We start from the raw sequence: 20,358 nt of genomic DNA on the forward strand, positions 1-20,358 counted from the left end.
CCTCATCCTGGCCACCTGCCTGATGTCCCCATCTGTCCCACCCGCCCCCCCACCGTGTCTGACACCTATGTGTGCCCTCCCCAGCTTTGGAGACCAAGTCAGGGCCACTCTCATCTTCACCCACCCCTACTCAGTGGAGGGGGGTACTTTTCACTGGGATGCCCTCCAGGAGAGCCCAGAACCCCTTCTAGCCTGGTTTTCTTCAGAACCGGAATCAAACAACACCTGCCCCTAACACAGTGCCCAAAGGTGACTCCTCAAACGGGGACAGCCCGGCTTCCTCCCCTGCCCCTGCAGCTGGCTGGGTCACTCAGCTTGGAGAGCAGTCTGCTGCTCCAGCCCTTGGGCCCACCCACACTGACCCCACCCGTGCAAAGGCTGGTCGTCATTGGGATAACGAGTGGCCTGAAAGGTCCCACCACCAATTTCACCCTCATGCGTCCCTTCCCATCCCCAGCCGGTCTGGCACAGAGGGCAGGCCCGTTAAATGAGTGGAGGAGCTGCCAGGGCAACGGGACAGAGGGGCTTCCTCGTTCCTGTTTTTTTGTCGTTGTTGCTGTTGCTGCTCTTTTCCTTTGAAAAACCTGTAATTTATTGAGGTGAGTTTTGCTCAATCCAAATAAAACTTAATTTATTGAAGACAGCACACCGGCAACCCTTCTGAGTACCCACGATGGGGACAGGCTACCTGCAAGAGACCGGTTCCCCTTGTGACCAGCGAGGAACCGAGCTGCCACACAGCCCCAGGGCAGGGCGGTACAGACCAGGAGACAAATCTAAGCAAACTGGCGCTTTATGGCCAAAATTATTCCCCCCCACCTAAACCGGCCCCCATAACATTAAAGTGCCCACCCTCCCTAAGCCCATACAGAAAAGCTTAAATAAACCCTAGCCCAGTTCTTGGGCTATTCCTTCATTTCCGGACGGACACCCCCCCAGAATGGGGGTTGGGAGAGGTCCTAGCCGAGCCCCTCCACCTGTGGTTCAGGCCAGGTGGAGGGCAGCAGGAACAACGGTGAGAGTAGGGGCCCACGACGTACCCATATGGACCCCATGGCCTCCCTGGGGCTGGAGAAGGGGTCCAGGAAGGGAGGACAGCACCAGAATAACCAAGATCCTCGGTAACCACGGCAACTGACCTCCCGGGCCCTGACTCTAAAAGGTGAGGGGCAGGATGTCCTAACTAGGGCATTCCAAATGATTGGGCAGTAGGGAACGCAGATCCCCAATAAATAGGCAGAGAAGTACTGCCCCGCCCGCTCGTAACTTTTCAACTCCGGAGCTCTGGCTGGGCCTTCAAGGGCAGGTTGAGGCGCTCAGTTCTTAGCTTCGCAGTGCCACCGCGATCACTTGCTGAGCTGCAGGGTGTCCAGAAGGAGGCGCTTGTGAGCCGGGTCCTGCACCCCAGCTTCCTCCAGATCTTCTTCGGTGATGTCGCTGTACGGGTAAAAGACGCTGGGAGAAGGGCGAGGTGGTCCAGAGAGCCCGTAGCTCCGCCCCCGAGGCCAGCCCCACCCCCACCCTCCCACCCCCACCCCCACCCCCCGTCCACCTCCAGCCCCGCCCCCACCTGAGAAACTCCAGGTCGTCCCAGCCATTGTGCACCAGGCCCTCCTCATAGCGCTCCAAGCCGATGGCCCGCAGCCAGGCTCCCATGCCTGCCTCGCCCAGCCCACCAGACCGCCCGACCTGCGGGCACGGAGCCTGAGGGAATAGGGCACGTCAGAGAGAGCACTGAGGGTGCCTCACACACTGAAGGAGCTGCACACAGCCACATTCTACCGCGTGCTCTGGGGTGGGGAGAGAGGCCAGGAGCGGGGCTGATTCATATGACTTCCAACTCCTCCCCAGTGCCCAGCTCAGGGCAGAGGCAACACCACTGAGTGCTGAATGAAGTAAAAGTATACCACGACCCATGGGCAAGCACACACCGACAGCCACCCCTGGTGCACATACCTCTTCTGCCAGGTCCTCCTGAATGCTCTCTCGGATGCGAGGTGGAGGGAAGCTGAGAGGCCGGCCATAGTCCGAGGGCAGTCCCCGGGGCGGCTGCAGCTCCAGGGGTCCTGGCAGGAGCACGGAGCGGCCAGGCCCAGCAGGAGCGTAGTCCACCTCACTCAGTGTCTTGGCCATCTGCAGCACTGAGCAGGAGCGGTCATCCCCACTGGCTGCCTCCCCCAGGAAAGTGCTGGTGGGTGAGGGGCCTGGGGGCAGTGGGGGTCTTGGATGGGCCTTGGGAGGTGGTGGGCCACGGGCCTCACCCGCACTGCGGCCCCGGATCACTGGCCCTGGCAAATGATCCAGGCTGGGGGGCAGGAAGATGGCCGAATCCGGCAGAGGTGGGGGTGGAAAGTCTGGAGGGGGTAGTGTGCCCCCAGACTCTTCATCTGATGAGCTTCCCTCTCCCACACGGGGAGGCCGGTGGCGCCCAAGCTGCGGAGCAGGCACTGTGATGGCCACTTTGTTCTTGGTGGCAGGTGGGACAGGGGCCCTGGCAGGCGAGGGTGGCTCCGGGGGCAGCAGCTGGTGTGGGACCCCTTCAAGGACGTAGTAAGCAGGGTTATTGAAGCTGTTCTTAGGTGAGGGCGCCACCACCCCTTCCAGCTCTGGAGCGCCCTCTGGCTTCAACCTGGGTTTGGGAGCAGAATAACTAAATCAGGACCCAGCAACCCAAAGGGAAGGCGGTGGGTGGGTGCAGTGGAAGGAGAACTGGACTGCGAGTCAGGAGACGTAAGCCCCTGGTCCTAGACTTGCACGTGACCTTGAGCACATCACTTTCCCTCTCTGTCCCTTGGGGTCCTCATCTCTAAAACTGGGGAGACAGGGGAGTTGAATGGATAACCCCTAAACTTCCTTGCCTTACTCGCTAAGATTCTGCAATCTTTTTTGATTTTGTAACGGTGAAAGCTGAGCATAAATGGGTGAAAACAGAGGCCAGAAGGAAGGACAATAAAAGCCTTTAATGAGAATGACCAGCCAGATTCGGAAAGCCTCTGGAGGCACCTGAGGCCGATCTACTGGGGAATTTTACTCAGGGATTCAGGTTAGTTTTACTCAAGCCTAGAGATAAAACCAAGGTGACTGATAACAGCTGAAGATGACTGAAAACACACCAGCAGTTTTTATTTACGTTCAAGTAACAATTGGATATAATTAAAAAGCAAGCCTCACTTTCCCACAGTATGATCCACAGAATACTACAGTTGACCATTGAACAACACGGGCTTGAACTGCACAGGTCCACTCATATGCAGATTTTTTTCAGTACTGCAGCACTACATGATCTACAAGCCACAATGGTTGAACCCGTGGATGTGGAACTGCAGATATGGAAGAACTGGGGATACAGAGGGATGACTCTAAGTTATACACCCCTAACCCCTGCCATGTTCAAGGGTCAACTGTAGTGCCCCAGGATATTAATAGTTATTGCATGGAAAAGTTTCCTGGCCCATTAAGTTTGGGAAACTATATTCAACAGAGTTGAAAAAGGATTTCCTTCCTGTCCACATGCTCAGAGCTTTTGCTGATACTATTGTGCACTGGGAATACCTAAGAAAAGAATCTAGCAACAACCATTTCCCAAACTCATTTGACAACAAACCAGTTACCAGCGGGGGCATCTTGTAGGACAGTGGTCCATAGAACACCCCTAGGGAAATCCGTGCTGAGACAAAGGCCTATCCCCAAACAGAAGGCTCAGGTTAAGTGTTTACACAGAGGGAGCTGTTGCAGAAACAATTTCTAATTCTATTTTTTAAGGCAGGATTGAGAGGAAAGGCTGACTGTGCTCCCTTTGACCAGAGAGCCACACCTTCAGGAGGCCTGGCTGGCCAGTGGCCATGAGCGTAGGGCCCTGGCACCTCCGGCCATGCGGCAGCAGAGCAGCCAAGCAGCAGGTGATCCCCAAGCTGGCCCTGAGAGCCACGCACAGTGATGGATAAAGTCAGGGGGTGACAGTTTCCTTCTCTCACCTGGGGGTCAAGGGCTCCTCCCGGGGAGCAGCTCGAGGTGGGGCTGGGGGCCTCCCAGTTGGTGGTGGTTTCTCTGGTTCTTCAAATAACTTGGAGAGTGGACAGGAGGCCTCTCCGGAGGCTGGCTTGCGGCTCCCTGACCTGCCAGGGGTGCACAGGGGAGGAGAGGTGAAGTAGGGGCTGACCAAGAGCCCCCGGGCACCCCTCACGTAGCACACCACACAGCCTCAACTCACCTGGGCTCCTGGCTGCCTCGGGACACAGAGGGGGCTTTGCTCTTTGCTCCTGCCTCATCCTTATCAATGCTGATCCACTCTGGGGGAGGAAGGGAAAGGAGACTCAGAGGAGACTTGGGGTCCTGCATCCCACAGACACCCCAGTGGGCTGCTAGCCCCTTCCCAGCTACTCCTTAGGGCAGGCCCACCCCCAGACGTGGCTGCAGGACTGCCAAATGTTCCAGGGATTCCAACATGCCCTCCCTGCAGCCCTGGTCCTCCCCTCCTAGACCCGTCCACACCACCCCGTCTTATGCCCCACACCCCTCCCAATGGGGCCCCCACCATAGAGTCGCTCACGGGTGCCCAGGCGCTCTGTGGGCACCCGCACCTTCATGGAGCCACGGATGTTGCCTGTCTCCTCGCCGCGGTGGGACAGGAAGGTCAGGAACTGCTGGGCCGTGCTGCCAATCATGGACTTGAGCGCCACCACGCACTCCCCTGAAGGGCAGATGGAGCAGACCAGCAGACTGCCAAGCCTTTCTAGGGCCCTGCCCGGCTTTCTGTGCCCCTTGGCCCCCCTCGACCCTCACCATAGGATTCATAGCCGTCCATGGACTTGACTGTGAGCAGGAGGTGCTGGTCCTGCAGGTACTCGATGTCAGCCAGAATGGGCTTGAGCTGGGGCGCAGAGAGGCCCAGTGAGGAACAAAGGCCCACCCACCCCCTCCTGCCACACCGCCACTCACCCCACCCTCAAGCTCGTCCATGCTCACTCCCGTCCACTCTTAGGAAAGATCCTAATCCATAAGGTAGAAGACACAGTCCTGCATGGGCCTCTCAGAGCACTTAACAGCCCTGTAATTAATTAATTTTCTGCATCAGCAATGACCAACACAGGACCTGATGTTTAGCAAAGGCTCAAGAGCTATTCATTGAATGAATGAATGAACCAGCTGCAACTTGGCTCCCCCCACTCCCCTAAACAGAGCACGTGCCCTCATCCTCACTCACGCCCACCCCACAAACAAGCCTGTGCTGCCGGTCTGCCCGCCCTCCCAGGCAGGCTCCAGGTGGCGCTCTGCCGCACCTCCCTCTCTGTGTCCTCACCCACAAGCCTCACCGTGGGCAGCTGGCGTGAGGACCACTGCACCTTGAGGAAGTTGATGTTGTCACTGCTCTGGGCATCATTTTCGAAGCTCTTCTTGTACTCTGGGTGGGGGTGGGGGACACCCAACTGAGCGCCACCTCTCAGCTTCCCTTCTCTCTAACTAGAGGGCTGACCACTCTGGGCACCTCGGGCCTCCCATACCCTGTGGCCCACACCCAGCCCTGGGCCCCGCCTCTGACCCTCCAGGCAGGTGGAGTAGAACTCAATGAAGAACTTGGTGCGGCTGGCCGTCTTCACAATGGCCTCGATGCTCTCAAACTCGATGTAGGCCTGGTCTGAGGTCTTTGAGAGCCCTGAGGGGCAAAGGGAGGAATATAGACAGGAGGGCTGAGAGGGTGGCAGAAGGAATGGGACAGAGAGACTGAGTGCTGGGACAGGGAATCAGCAGCCCTGGCAGAGCAGGAGGGAAGGCCAGGAGGGGCCTCCTCCGTCCCAAGCAACCAGTAGCGAGACCCCAAAGCCCAGACCTGGGACTGGGACAAACAGACAACCCAAGATGAGAGACTATCTGAGAGAGGACCAGGGACCAGAATGCCTGCAGGATATGCCCGCCGACAACCCACCACACCACCAGGCACACGCGGGTACTTAAGTGGCCCCAGGCAGATAGACACACGTACATGTTTACGTTCACACGCTCTTGGGCATGTACCTCCTGTGATGACCCAGGCAACACAGACACCCTCACACATCACATATTCAGAAACATTCCTACACGTACATGTAAACACCCAAACACATACACACACACACACACACACACACACACACACACACACACACATACACACACACACACACATTTAGATGTATTCAAACCTATGCACATCCCCAGGCTAGCACCTGCAGCCACCCAGATGGACGCCACACCCACAAGCACATCCAGAATAGCCACCTTTCTTGGAGATGAACTGAGAGGTAACTCCAACCTCAAATGTCCCAAACACGGGGGAGTGGTCGCTGGTGACGATGTCATCTGTGCAACCTGGGGAGGGGAGTAGGAATGAGGGCTCAGGGGAAATCTCCTTATTCTCTGCTGGCACTTCCCAAAGCTGAGGCAGAGTTGGGTCAGTGACCACCCAGGATCACCCATCACCCTGTCTGGGAGGCTCTGACCATAGGAATTGCAGATGATGTGGGTCTCGGGATAGGACTTCCAGAGAATCCGGTCACACCATGAAGGCACGTTGGTCCGGACCTGGGGCAGGGGATGGCAGCATGGTCAGAGGTCAGCTGGGGCCCCACCACAGTGGCCCCAGCGCCCACCTCCTTCCTTGGATCCTCACAACATGCAGGAGCACCCCAGCGGCCCCAAAAGGGGCACAGAAGCTGGAGCGGTAAGTGCAGAGGCCTGGACCCTTGACCCCACACACACTCTTGATTCACTGCAGCCCTGGGGGGTCTCCCCAGGTCCAGCTCCTTCTCTTCACTCACCCCAGTTGGCTTCTGCTTGTGCCAGGCGTATGTGTCACGGGAACCCCGCTCATAGCGGTAGGTGGGTGGGAAGGAGATCTCCTCCTCACCTAGGGAAGGCGGGGGGGATGGAGGAGTCAGGGCCCAGGGATACCACAAGGATCCTGGCCCTCAGGGACCCCCTGCCGGGCCCACTCACTGAATCGAAGGAAAACCTTGTGCTTTTCCCGCTCCAGGTTGAGCTGGTCCACCCTGAGCAGGGGCTCAAACTCCTTCCTGCTGATGTAGTTCAGGATCTCCTGGGGTGGGGACACAAAGGCTGGAGACTTTCCCCCTTGAGCCAAAGCCAGAGGTGAGAGCCCACCTGGCCCCCAGCCCAGCCTCCCTACCAGCCACCTGCTGGGCCCTGCTCACACCTGTATATCCATGTCAAGGCGGTAGTTGAGGTCCCCGAACCAGAAGAGGTGAGTGAAACGCAGAGAGATGTCAAAGGCACTGAGCTGCCGGTCACCCAGCGAGAGCAGCCGCAGGATGTCCAGGTAGTTCTGGTTCCGTCTACGGGGGGGGTGGGGGGAGGCCTCCAGGGTCAGGTGTCAGGGACAGGCATGAAGGTAAGACATCTCTGGCTGGGGTCAGGGATGGGCCAGGGATCAGGATCCCTGGGGACAGAGGAAGGAACTGGGGACAAGGTCAAAGTCAGGAAGAGACAGAGGGGTCCTGAGTTGAGGTAAGGAAGAAGGGGGCCTTGGGGGACAGGGATGTAGGATGTACTGTAGACTAGGATATGGGAGAGGGAATAGGTCTTTGGCAAAGAGAGGATGAGGCTAAAGAGACAGTTGAGAAAGTGCCCCCTCACCGGGCAGTCTTCTCATTTCCCGAGGTGAGGTGGCAATTCACAAAGCCAAACGAGGTGCCATTGAACATGAAGGAGACACCCACGGCCCCCTTGTTTCCTGTCAGGGCAACAGAAGAAGGCCTGAGTCACCCCCAGTGGGCTCTCGACTCCCCTCTGCCTGTCTAAGTAGCAGTGGGAAGATCCTCCCAACTTCCCCACATACCATGAGGCAGGCAGGCCCCTGCACACACACCCACGCCTTCCCGGGGGTCCACACGGGGCACATGCAGCCCCATCTGGATGGCCTGGGTCTGTCGGCATGTGTGAACAGAGAGCCCCTGGAGATCACAGGGGACCCCAATGGTGAAGCTGCAAGAACCTGCAGCTTCTGAGCAGAATCTATCCTGAGGGACCACTGGACTGCAAACAGGGAGACCTGGGCACTATGCCAGATGCTGGGCTCTACCACGTACTAGCTGTGTGACCTTGGACAGCTCACTTGACCACTCTGGGCCTGAGTTTTATCATCTAAGAAATGGAGGTAATTATCCTGGCCCTGCCTTCCTGGTGGGGCTGGAAGAGATTTAGAATACGAACATGCTTTGCAAAGTTCAAAGAGTTCTATAGATGGGAAAGCTGAGACTACCCAAAAGGGGGAGACCCTGGACCCTGGGCTGGAGAGGAAGCAAGAAGCGTGGACAGAGGGACCCCACCCTCCCTACTCACCCAGGGTATTGGCGATGCCAGTCTTCACACTGGATGTACTGACGTGGCTGATGCGGTTCTCATGCTCTGGCTTGACCAGCACAGCCACCTTGATGTTCCACAGTGACTGCATGGCAATCTGGGGAAGGGGTGCGGGGTCACCCCTGCCCCGAGCTGGGCCACTGTCCACATCTCCCCCACCCCGCCCAGCCCATACTACAGACTGTTCTGGAAGTCACAAAATAGGAAGGGCTGCCACCCCTTTTTCCTGAGGGACCAGAGAGAAAAAGCCCTTCCCATAGCATAAAGGACTCCAGTTAAACTTCCTAAAGGATATGCCCAGGGACCAGAGGGAGAGCTCTCCAGGGTCGTGCATGAGGTCAAGCAGGATAGTTGGGGGCAGTGTGTGAGGAGGCGGGCTGGACAAGAGGATGACCCTCACCGGGCGGTAATCCAGATCTGTGAGCTCCTTGAGGCTCCCGCGGAGCAGGTCCAGCCACTCGCGGTCGCCCACCGAGTTCTCCTGGGTCCCAAAAACATAGATGTCATGGGGTATGGTCACCGTGACCTCATCCAGGGTCTTCCCCAGACCCTTCGATGTGAACCAAGATGTCACAGTTTTTGGAGGTGGCACACTTCCTGGAGGGCGAGTGGATGCAGGTGGTCAGGCCCCTGCATGGGGCCCTTCCTCTCTCCCACCCCAGCCCCCGCACGGGCCTGACCCATGTTCCAGGTGCCTATGAAGACGGAGATCATGTCGGGCTCGTCCTGCTTGGAGTGCTTATTCTTCATGAGCTGCAGCAGCTGGCAGAAGGCCTCCCGCTTCTGGGGGGACAGCAGCCAGTCAGGGGCAGGTGGGTGGCCAGGAAACCCCCTTCCACGGGGACACCCTGCTAGGTGGCAGGTCCAGGAGGAGACGGACATACCTCTCTGGCTCACCACCATACACCCACTCCTCAAGCATACAACAGGTACTCAGTAAACGTTCACTGAATGAATATTTGAATCCACTCTCAGGCTGCCCACTCTCAGTATACACACTCTCTGCTCCGTCAGAACTGCCCCCACCACGAGGGATGGCATGCCTACATCATGTGTTCCCTCTCTTCCCATCCAGTAGGGACTCCTGCAGCCCCCAGTGGCCTGGCCCACCCGCTGCTCACCCGGGCGCTGACAAAGATGAAGTCCTTGCGCTGTGTCCGGTCCTTCTCTTTCTCAAACACGACGCCCAACTTGTTCTGGACCCGCTGGGACTTAATGAGCTGGCGGACTAGGGGATGGAGGATGGGTCACACCAGCCTGTGCCCTGAGGCCCAGGGGCCCACCCCACCCCCCATCCCAGGGTGGGCCCTGGCTCACTGCGGTCATGCGTGAAGGTCGTCCAGTCCTCCTGTGAGTCCCGCTGTCTACGCAGTAGCACCAGCCGCCCACCCTCCACGTCCACACTCAGCGTGAACTTCTGTGACTTCCCAATCTTGGTCAGGTCACTCAGGGTCACATCCAGCTTCACCTACAGGCCAGGAGGTGGAGGGGCTGCTGAAAAGACCTGGGGGCAGGCAGCACCCCCTTCACCTCCACCCACTCTTTGCCCTGTGAGGTTCCCCCCCGCCCCCCACCATGTACCTCAAAGGCCTGCACGGGGATGGTCTTGGTCTTACGTGTGGATGGCTGCAGCGGGGTCGGGGGTGCTGTGGAACTCATGTCCTGTAGGGCCTTCAGGGCCTGGAGGGGGCAAGGACAGGGCAAGGTTAGGAGCCTTGCCGAGGGCTGGGGCGGGGAGGGACACGGCTGATGTGGGGCTCAGTGCTAAACTACAGATTCAGGGTTCAGATCAGTTAGAGCAACACAAGTGGCCAGGGACCGGTGAGTGGGTCAGGGATCAGAGGTCAGGGGTCGGGGTACCTTCTTCTGGATGCCTGACAGGAAGTCCTTTAGCACTGACAGCTTTAGCACCAGGCTCTCTAGTTCCTGCTCCCCAGTCTGTGGTGGGTTCTGCAGGGAGAAAGAATGAGGCTCGTCCGTGAGGCCACCAAGCAGGAGGCACCCCACTCAGCGCCAGAACATGAACCCACTCCCCAGAGGTCTCTCCACAATCCCACCTGCTGCTGCAAAAGGCGGGTCACCATGGGCGAGCTCTGCTGGTCAAACACCTTGGACAGGATCTCCAGGCCCGACAGGACCTTGTCCACCTCACTATGGGAAACATCAGGTCAGAACTCCCCACCCCGACCCAAGTATAGGGAAGAGGGGCTGAGTGTGTAGCTTCAGCCACCACCGAGAGGATACAAGGGTTCAGGCGAGGAAAAGTCAGGAGGCAATAGCTGGTTCCTGGTTCAGGGCCAGAGGTCAAAGGTCAGGGCAGTTGTGTAGCAAGGCAGCAGGAGAGGACAGGTGAGAGGTAAGGGTGCAGCGCGTGGAGCTGGATGTCCCAGGTACCTGTGCAGCCTCCGGCATGAGGTGGCAAGGGTGCGGGTGAGGTGCGGCAGGTTGCTGGCTCCACCCCGCACAGCCTCCAGATCCAGCCCGTAGCTACCCTTCAGGTACTCGTGCGAGACAGTGCTCAGCCCATTGGGAGCACTTCAGGAGGGGTTAAGAAGTCAGTGGAGGCCCCGCTGACCCTGTCCCAGCAACCCCACCCCATTCCTAAAGGAGACGGTACAGGTGGCAGTCATAGTACGACAGGCCAGGGTGTCTGCCTCTGGGGCTGAGACAGGGTGGGGGTCCCTGGGGCGGGCTGGGGGCTTAAAGGTCTTCCCACCTTCGGTGGGGACACAGTTCTCAGCAGAGAAGAAAGGGACTTCCTGCTCAGGAGGGGGCTGGGCTCTCACCTCTCAGCAGCCGGAGTCGTGGGGGTCTCAGGGGCTGGCAAGAGGCTGCTGGGCCCGAGGGGGGCAGAAATGCTGGTAGAGCCAGAGCGCGGGGGCAGTGGGGGCTTCTCATCCTCCCCATCTGTGGACAGGGGCCAGTGGGCAGTGGTGTGAGCCCCCTGCCCTCAGTGAAGTACGGGGGACACGATGGCTGTCAGAGACTTGCGTGGAAAGGGGTAAAGGGCCCAGGCACCATGGAGAGTGGCAGCGGGCTTCAGGGGAGTCAGGCTGAGAAGATGGGTTGGGAAGTCGCAGGTAATGGCCGGGGATGGGGGCAGGGAAGGCATTCGTACATCGCACCCGGGCAGCACCTGAGGCATCGCGGTCATCCGGCAGGTCTGGCTCTCGCTCCCGCTCCACAGGCAGAAGCAGGGCACACACCAGGCCCTGGTTGGGCTGGGCGTACAGGCCGATGAGCTCCCCCAGGGTCTGGAAGCGGCGCACAGGCACACCCTGCGAGGTCTGCAGGCAAGAGTGGGAGAAGCGTCAATCAGCTGGTCCCAAACCTTAGGCTGGAATCAAGGTCAGGGGTCAGGGTCTAAGCTCCTACCTGCACGGCCAGGAAATCTTCTCCATCAGGGAGAATTCGATATGTGTGCACATGCTTCTGATACCTGACAGCAGAGCAGGGGATCAGAATCTGTCACCCCCAGGCTGGGGTCTAAATCCCAAGACCCCGTTTCCTCCTACCAGCGGGCTCAGCCCCCAGGCCCCTCGTCTAGGTTTCCTTAAAGCTGTTTGCCCAGGCTGCACAGGGTTAATGGTGGGGCCAGGCCCCTCTATCCTGCTAGTGCCAAGCAGAACAGGAATGCCCAGACCCACCCACCCCCACCCCAGGCCTACATACACTCCACACCCACTGTAGGGCCCCAGAAGCATCAGGCAGCTCTTTTGTGGCCTCCACAGCTGTCTAAACAGACCCTCTGGGCTTTGGTACCAGTCTGGGCCCCCCGCCAGAGTAAGAGTCCTCAGAGGCCTGGGTAACCCGTCTGCATGCATGGGTGACGTGCTATCACACGTGTGCCTGCTGCCTGTGTTTACACTGGTGTCTGGCTCTGCTGGAGTCAGGTGTGTCTGGAGTAGTTTTGCTGGAGGGGTGTGAGGATATCATTCTAGGGCTTTCTCCCCCCTTCCCCAGACACCAGGAAATTGGGATGACCCATGGGGGCCCTCTATGGGAGAGGTGGGCCTCTAGGAGCCCCAAGCTAAGGAGGGGCAAGAGGGGTGCTGACAGATGGTAGCAACAGCTGAGCAGGTGACAGCTGAGCCTGGCCTGGATGGTACAGGCTGCACTCAATGGGGGTGGAGGATCCCTCTGCAGCCGCACCTCAGGGCAGGCTTGCAAAGGGGGTCACCTAGGCCGTGTGTGTTGGAGGTGGGTATTACTAGAGAGGACCAAATGCCTATTTGAGGAGACTCTACACCCTAGCCACAGGGCCATCCTCTCCCCTCAGGTAAGCCCCATCCAGGGGCTCTCCTGACCACTGGGCACAAACTGTGTGGCTATCTGTGTGTGACTGGGTGTGTTGGTTTTTGGACTGTGGGTCTGTGTTTGTAAGAGTAATAGCATTCCATTAACTGAGTCCTGTCTCTGTGACAAGTCAGGTACTCAACGTCCTACAGACGTGATCTCATTTAATCCTCACGTTTTAAGGCAGATATTATTATTATCCTTCTTCTCCAGAAGAGGAAACTGAGGCACAAGGAAGAAAAGTGATTTGCCTAAGGTCACAGAGCAAGTAAAAGGTAAGTAAAAGGCAGAGCTGGCATTTAAAGTCAGGATGGAGGCCAGGACCTGTATCCTGGCCTGCTGGCTGGATTGACTGCGCTTGCTGGGGCAGGGCTGTGTCCTGAATGTTTCCCCTGTATGTGTGGGTGGCATATACAGGTAAGCAAGTATGTTTCTGATCACCCACTCCCAGGTTCCTGAGATGCAGGGAGTAACCAGAGTCAGCCGGTAAAGCTGAAGCCCTCACACACAGACAGCCCCTCACCCCACCCATCCCCTCCCCTGGCAATGGAGACAGGACTTTTCCCTCCTGGGACAATAATGTTCCCATCCAGACACAGGCCCAGCTGTCCCCCTCCCACTCAACAGCTGACCTAGCACCTGCCTCCCTCCCCTCCCTAATTAGGGGGTACGCCTCAGAGAGGGTTGGCATGCAGGACTCTAGGTTATTCATCTGCCTAGGCTGTCTCTCTTCAGTCCCCTATTGGGCCTCAGATATGGGACATAAGCTGAAACTTAAGGGACCCCTTCCTCTTCAGGTCCACTGCCTAGACCAGGGTTGTTCAACCCTCAGCACCACTGACATTTTGGACTACATAATTCTTTGTGGTGAGGGACAGTACTGTGCATTGTCGGATGGTTTAGCGCAACCCTGGCTTCTACCCACTAGGAGCCAATAGTACGATCCCAGTTGTGACAACCAAAAATGTCTCCAGACATTGCCAAACGTCCCCTGAGGGGTAAAATCAACCCCAATTGAGAACCACTGGCCTAGGCCAGTGTACGCCTAAAGATGTGAGGAGAACGGAAGGGAAAGAGACACAGGGATAGGGACTTGGGAGGGCTCACGGGCCTGAGGAGGAACATAACTAGGTCTAAACAAAGCAGCCCCACCACTTCCCACTCACCACCTCCACTCCAGAGGCCTACAGGAGCCCACCCAATGTCAGATTCTGGGGCTCAGGGGGGCAGCTCAGGAAGAAGACTCCAAAACTGAAAGTGCAAACTCACCCAACACCACGGCCATGCACGGCAGATGGGTACAAGCACAAAACCAGGCCCACTCAGAGAGCTGCCAAGTCTAGCCCCACGCTCAGCACCCATAGCTCAGGGCTAGGGCAGCAGGGTCCCAGAGCCAGGGCACACACGCTCACTCACTGATTCATGAAATAATGACATGGAGCCATACTGCCTCACTCCCCTGCTCAACACCACCCTGTCCCCAGCCGCAGTCATACATACCCAGGCAGGCCCCAGCCTCAGTCCCGGGGCACAGAAAAGCCCCCTAAGGAAGCTGCTGGGCATCCCCACACACCCCATTAGTTCCTCTGGCCCCAACTCCCACTCAGACACCCAATCCCTACATAAACAGAAGTGCACACAACCGTGGGATGCACATCCTCACCCCTGCCTGGAGGATGCCTGAGGGGGTCTGCCAGAGACTCCCTACACTTTCCCCAATTACAGCGACCCTGGGCCGCAGGACCCCGCATACTCTGCCCTCAGTGCCGCAGCAAGTGCCCCCAGACACACAGCAGGAAGGAAGTGCTCCCGGCATCCTTCCTCAGGCCCAGCAGAAAGCCAAGGCCCCCACTGTGGCGGGCGCAGGCGTCCCACTGTCCCGGGCCCTCCCCACAGCACTCAACGGAGCCCGGGCCGTGCCCCCGCCCGCCGGGAGCCTCGGCCCCACTCACAGGACGCAGAGCGCGAAGGCTCCCGCCACGCTCTCGCTGTCTCGGACCAGGAAGCTGCCATCGCGGCCTGCCCGGGCCAGCAGCTCCTCGGCGGCGGCGCGGCTCAGGTCGCGGTGGTACCAGGCGGGGGCCGGGCTGCCCAGAGCGGCCCCAGGCCCGGCGCCCCCTGGGCCCGGCGCCCCGCACGCCGAGGCCATGGCCAGCGCAGGGTTCAGCGCCGCCCGCGCCCACCGCCCCGTGCCATCCGCCCTGGGACGCTCGGCGCTGACGCTGGGACCGGGCCCGGGTACCGGGGCTGGGGACCGAGCCTGATGATCCGCTGGCGGGACCGAGCCGGGGATCGGGGCTCCGTGCTCCGCCGCGCTTGCCGCCCGGTTTGCCGCGCAGCCGCCGCCGCCAGCAGCGCCGGCCTCAACTTGAAGAGAAAGAAAAGTTTGTTCAGAGGCGGCGGGGGAGGGGCAGGAGCGGAGCGCAGTGCCGGGCGGCCGGCCCCCACCCCCACCGCTCGGCCCAAGGCCCGTCCCGCCCCTGCCCTCACCCTCTTCCCCGCGGGGAAGCTGCCCTCTGCATTCCCGCAGGAGCCGGGACCCCCCAAACCCCAGGGGAGGCCGGCCTCCCAAACCCGACAATGATCCTGCCCAGCCATCACCACCCGGAGAAGATCCAGCTCCTAACGCCCGCCTCCAAGCCCAAGTCAACCCATCCTGCGCCCCGACACTTTGGGATTCCCGATCCCCTCCCCCTCCTTTCAATAGTCACAATTATATGACCCCCAACTCCCATAAACGTCTGATTCCACCCCCAAATCCTTTCCATTCGGCGCCCCTAGACACTCGTAGGATCGAGTTACCAAAATCCCCGAAGGATCCCATGATGAACCAACCTCCTGCCGTCTCTCTCCCCATCATCCCCAACTCCCGTGAAATCCAGCCCCTACTTAGACCTGAACCCCCAAACTCCACTGGGTCCCAATCCCGCGTGGGGGATCCCCCACAAACCCCCAGAGGAGGTCCAGTGTCCTCGAATCCCCATGCACCGTCCCTGGCAGCCCCTCTCAGCCCCGGCAGAGCCCTTCCCCCCTCTCGGCCAAGTTCCCTGGCACCATCCCCCATACCCGCAGGCCCCGGCCTTGAGGGGTTCAGCAGCCCGAGGTCAGGCCTTTCCTTGCCCATCTAGAAGAAAGTTCCCTCAAATCCCCGGGCTCCCGACCTCTCCCCAGAGCCCCGGCCGCCGTACTCAGACCCCCACCTCCTGGGCTGCTCCGATGCCCCCTTCCCCGGGGAAGCAGCCCTGTACTCTCAGCGGCCACTTAAGATGGCCATCCTCTGCCGCCGCACCCCCCCACCTCGCCTTCCGCCCCGCCCGCCGCCCCGCCCCCGCGGCTCTCCGCCGAGCCGGGGGTAGAACCCGCGCGCTGCCTCGCCCGGCCCAGTGCCTTGATTCCGGAGCCGCTAACCAGCCGATTGACCTCGGGCGAGTCACGGCGCCTCTCAGAGCCTCGCCTTCCGGCTCTGTAAAATGGGGATAACTTTATGAGGGCAGACTCAATAGGACTGTTCTTGTAAAGCTCTCCGCACGGGGCCTGGCATTCAGTGGGCGCTCCCGAACAGCGGCTATTTTTATTATTAATTAAGGAGTAACGAAGGTGACAGCTGTGTAAACTGTAAAGCGAGGCAATGGAACGAACGAGTATTATTAGCACCCGCCCCCATCCCAGCTACTCCCTCCAAGTCAACAAACTCGAGCCTCTGTGGGCGGGACGCGGAGCCAGGAGCGCCCTAGACCAGGCTCGCTCCGACAACCCCCGGCCCCTTCCCCTCCCACAAGGGGCGGTAGGGCCCCTGGGCCTCCCGGAAAGGGGGCGGGGTCCTTAGGGGGGTCTGGCCCGCCCCTCCCCACAAAAAGACCTAGCCGTTGGCGGCGTCTCCTGGGAGTCCGCTTCCTGCCCCGCCCCTCCGCCCCCTGGATCCTTAAAGGCGCAGGCCTCCAGCCTGGCTCCCATTGCTGCCAACTCTTAGGCCGCTGTCGGAGGATCTCCTTTAACCTGCGAGAGAACTTTCACTTTGCTAAATTGAACCTGTGTCTGGGTCAGTTCCGACGAGCTCCTTTCTCTGTTTCAAATGTGCATTGACTTCACCCAGCTGGAGCAAAGCCTGGGACGTGGAGCGGGGTCCGTGGGGCCTTCCAGACTAGGTAAATGTAGTGACTGAGACTCACCCACACGGTAAACAGCGTCTCAGGACCCCTCCAGCAACCCAATAACTCGTCCTCCAATCTGTGGCCAGCTTCCCCTATCAGTCACCTCTTGGTATGAGGCGGCGGGAGAGACCTGGACTACGAGTCTTCATTTCTGGGTTCTCGTCCTAGCTTGATGACACCTCCTGCCTGGCGTTCTCACACAGGTACCTGCGCCTCTCTGACGATAACTGCGGTTGGGATGTGGAGACAAAGGCTTCCCCAGGGGGAAAGGGGAAGGGGGAGACCCTGAGATATAAACTCAGGCCCAGTTCCTGGGGGCTGTGCAACGACAGAGCAATCCTCTAGGAGAGGCATATCTACCAACCCTGGAGGGGACAAAGGTGCCGGAGAAGTTCCTGCCCCTGGGAAGCCCCTAAGGGTTTCTGCCGCTTTTCCAGCCACGCTTCCAGGATACAGCAGGGCTGAACCAGTGCAAGGCTCCGGAGTATTTCCTCCCCAGGAACCTCACAGATGCCCTCCCCAATCTGCTCTCTTCCTCCTCTGAGGCTCCCAAGCCCCAGCTCTGCCCCTTCAATCCACATGGGTGAATTTATTTTCACACCAGACCCGCTGCACCCCCTGCCCCCGGGAATCCAAAGCCTTCCCTGGCTCCCATCCCCAGCTTTCCCAGAGCAGCAGAGCTGAGCACAGAGCCAGGCAGACAAGGCCTGGGGGAAAGGAAGGGTATTTGGGGCCCAGTACAAATAACGAAGTTCTGGACTTGGCGCTCTCATTTGAGGCTACAAGGGCAACAGGATCCCTGAGGACTATTAATGTGCAGGCACTAGGCACACATGGTTTTTAGGCAACATTTAACAACCATGAGAGAAGGAAGGATTATTATCTTCACTTTATTGAGGTATGGTTTAGAGCAGTCAAGCAACTGCTTCACTTTCACATAGTAGTAGAGCTGGGTTTCAAACCCATGTCTCATTTCTCTAATCTGAAGGAATCCAAAAACTATGGAATCTGCCCTCTACCACCCACAAACTCACAACCAAAATAATTCATCAGACACGGATGTGTTGGTCTGTTGTTTAGAACTGGCTGTCAGAGAAACCACAGGCCCCACCATGGAGCAGGAACTAGATGACAGAGGGATGGGTAATGGATGGGGGCATGCTTATGGCTTCCTCATTTGTGGGAGCTGAGCTGAGCCCAGCCCGGTTATCAAACCTGGGGACCGTCTGGGGATGGCTGGACTCATTCATGGAGCCAGAGTGGCAAAATCAGGGCCAGGCAGAGCAGGAGAGGTCTAATCCCCTGGGGCATGGCCCCAGCACTCATGGCCAAGGCATAGAACCTCGCCACCTCCTCATTGGGGTTGCCCTGGGCGGGGTCGAACCACATCTGGATGCAGCGGCCACTGCCCCGGCTGTAGTTGCTGAGCTTGTAGGAGTTACTCCAGAGGCCCTCACACAGGGCTGCCGGCGTGGGGAAGTAGAACTCAAATGTGCCACAGGTGGTCCCAGTTGGGCACTTGTTAGATCCTGCAGGGGGAGAGAGGGTAGGCACGGACATTCAGCCCCTGGGCCCAAAACTCATTTCTGGCCCCCCTTAGAAATCCTTGCCCAACCCCAAATCTTCAAACCCCCTTTCTGCATTCTCCACCTCCATCCCCCCACCCTCAGGCCCTCACCTGAGGTCCAGTTCCAGCCCTTTTGCCAGTTGGTCTTGCAGGTGTAGGAGGTGCGGCAGTCTTCCCACCAGCTCTGACAGTCCTCTTTGCACAGGGGCACGTTCAGGAACCGTTCTTTGCGCCAGCTCTGGTTCACCTGGGGGGAGCAGGGGGAGGGAGGGCTCCAGTCAGCCTGAGATGTTGGTAGGAACAGCCTTGACTGAGTTGGGCGACAGCCTGCCGGGGTGGGGTGAGGGAGACACCAATACCTCCTGGATCCAGGGCCCCAGGTTAGGTGAGCACTCGTAGAGGCAGTTGTCCTGAATGAAGTGGCGCTTGCAGGCAGGCTTCATCTTGCCACAGTGCTCCCAGTTAAAGTTATACAGGGAGGAGGTGTCCCTGTGCAGCTCCTGGCTGACTTTGGCAGAGCAGCAGGCATTCTTCTTCCAGGGGATGCACTGAGCGGGGGGGAAGACATGAGACTAACTGCCTCCCCGACCACAAGCTCTGCCACCTCCAGCCTCTTCCCATTTGGCTCTTGCCCTCCTGCCCCAGGTAGGTTGTCCTAGGAACGCTCGCTGTTAGGACCTCTCTGTCCTTGACCTCCGGAAACTCTGGTCTTGGGAGAGACTCAATTACAACAGTGTGATGGGGAGGCAGGGGTAGTGAGAACCTGGGAGAAACCCTGTCTTGGGGAGACAATAGTTTTCATTTATACAGCGCTTGATACTTTATACAAAGTATCACTAAAAAATAATTACTGAGTACTTGTTTTATGCCAGTTGCTGTTCTAGATGCTGGGAATATAGAAGAGAACAACAGAAATATGTGTTCTGGTGAGGGGAGACAGTAAGAACTAAAAGAGAAAAAAATATATATCAAGATCCGATCAGTTATATGGAGGAAATTACAGCAGGGAATGGAAATATGGAGTATGGGATGACTGTTGAAATTTTCTGGCTGGTTGTGAACAGCCTCACTGGAAGGTGGCATTTTGAGCAAAGGAGGAAAGGGGATACGCTATGCAGTAATATACAGTGAAGTCTCTCACCCTTTAAACCCCTGGAGTTGCCCACCTCAGTCCTACCCCTACCCCACCACAAGAGCAAGTCCTGTCCCATTCCTTTGTGTGTCTGTGTGCTTCTCTGGGCCTCAGTTTCCTAATTTGTGTCGTGTGGAGGAGAACATCATCTACCCACATCGCAGGACCCCTGGGAATATGAAATCACACACGGAAAACACATGACACCTGGTAGGTGCTCAGTAAACGATCATTCTGCCTTATTGCCGACACGATATCCTATCCTGAGCAGGCCACCCCTAGAATCACGCCAGCCACTCCCCCGCATCCTACCTTCACCTTCTCCCACAGTGATAATTCGGGATGTGTGTGTGTGGTGAAGGGGCTGACCCCGTGACCCCTCCCTCGCCACCCTGACTTCCTCTTCCTTGTCTGAACAAGCCCCCTCCCTGCCCAGAGCCACACTCCATCCTCACCTGGTCATGTAGCTTGTCCTCAGGTCCTGGCTTTATCTTGTGGTGCTTGGCATCCATGCAGACATTGAGCAGATCTGTCCTGGCCTGGGCACTGCACTGGTAGGCCATCCAGGCCAGAAACAGCAGAAGGGGTGTTAATTTCCAGGGCATGTCTTTCTTTTCCTGCAGAGGCAGCTGTGGTTAGGGAGACCAAAGCCTGAGGGGAGAGAGTCCCGTGCAGGGTTCCCCCTTCACCTCCTGCCTCAGTCTCCCCAGCTCCACACTGAAGGATGGGGTCAGACCCTGTTCCTTCAGTGTTGGGGTCCTGAGGCTCCTTGAGACTGAAGTAGAGAAGATCGGCAAAAGGGATGGCTCCCTCACCTCAGGCTCGAAGGGCTCAGAAGGGGATCTGGGATTAGAGGG

At 58.4% G+C, this 20,358-nt stretch overlaps 2 protein-coding genes across 2 annotated transcripts; both read right to left on the minus strand.

Moving 5' to 3' along the window:
- Positions 1-604: 604 nt before the first annotated feature.
- Positions 605-14,800, minus strand: INPPL1 (inositol polyphosphate phosphatase like 1). Its single transcript, XM_065882938.1, has 28 exons — positions 14,604-14,800; positions 11,731-11,794; positions 11,492-11,642; positions 11,142-11,262; positions 10,750-10,890; positions 10,413-10,506; positions 10,216-10,305; positions 9,937-10,035; positions 9,673-9,823; positions 9,477-9,583; positions 9,036-9,138; positions 8,756-8,952; positions 8,335-8,452; positions 7,630-7,726; positions 7,190-7,328; positions 6,973-7,072; positions 6,795-6,883; positions 6,477-6,558; positions 6,256-6,345; positions 5,540-5,653; positions 5,313-5,401; positions 4,783-4,870; positions 4,535-4,690; positions 4,211-4,289; positions 3,975-4,115; positions 1,957-2,629; positions 1,571-1,704; positions 605-1,437 (listed from the first exon to the last, which is right to left on the minus strand). Exons 1-28 carry the CDS (start codon positions 14,798-14,800, stop codon positions 1,347-1,349), a joined length of 3,795 nt encoding a protein of 1,264 aa, XP_065739010.1. The 3' UTR covers positions 605-1,346.
- Positions 14,801-18,044: 3,244 nt separating this feature from the next.
- Positions 18,045-20,106, minus strand: LOC136126403 (folate receptor beta-like). Its single transcript, XM_065881521.1, has 4 exons — positions 19,957-20,106; positions 18,729-18,917; positions 18,481-18,616; positions 18,045-18,331 (listed from the first exon to the last, which is right to left on the minus strand). The coding sequence occupies exons 1-4, from the start codon at positions 20,104-20,106 to the stop codon at positions 18,045-18,047; spliced, it is 762 nt and encodes a 253-aa protein (XP_065737593.1).
- Between the last annotated feature and the right edge of the window lie 252 nt (positions 20,107-20,358).

This window comes from Phocoena phocoena, chromosome 8 (genome assembly GCF_963924675.1).
Source record: "Phocoena phocoena chromosome 8, mPhoPho1.1, whole genome shotgun sequence".
NCBI lineage: Eukaryota > Metazoa > Chordata > Mammalia > Artiodactyla > Phocoenidae > Phocoena > Phocoena phocoena.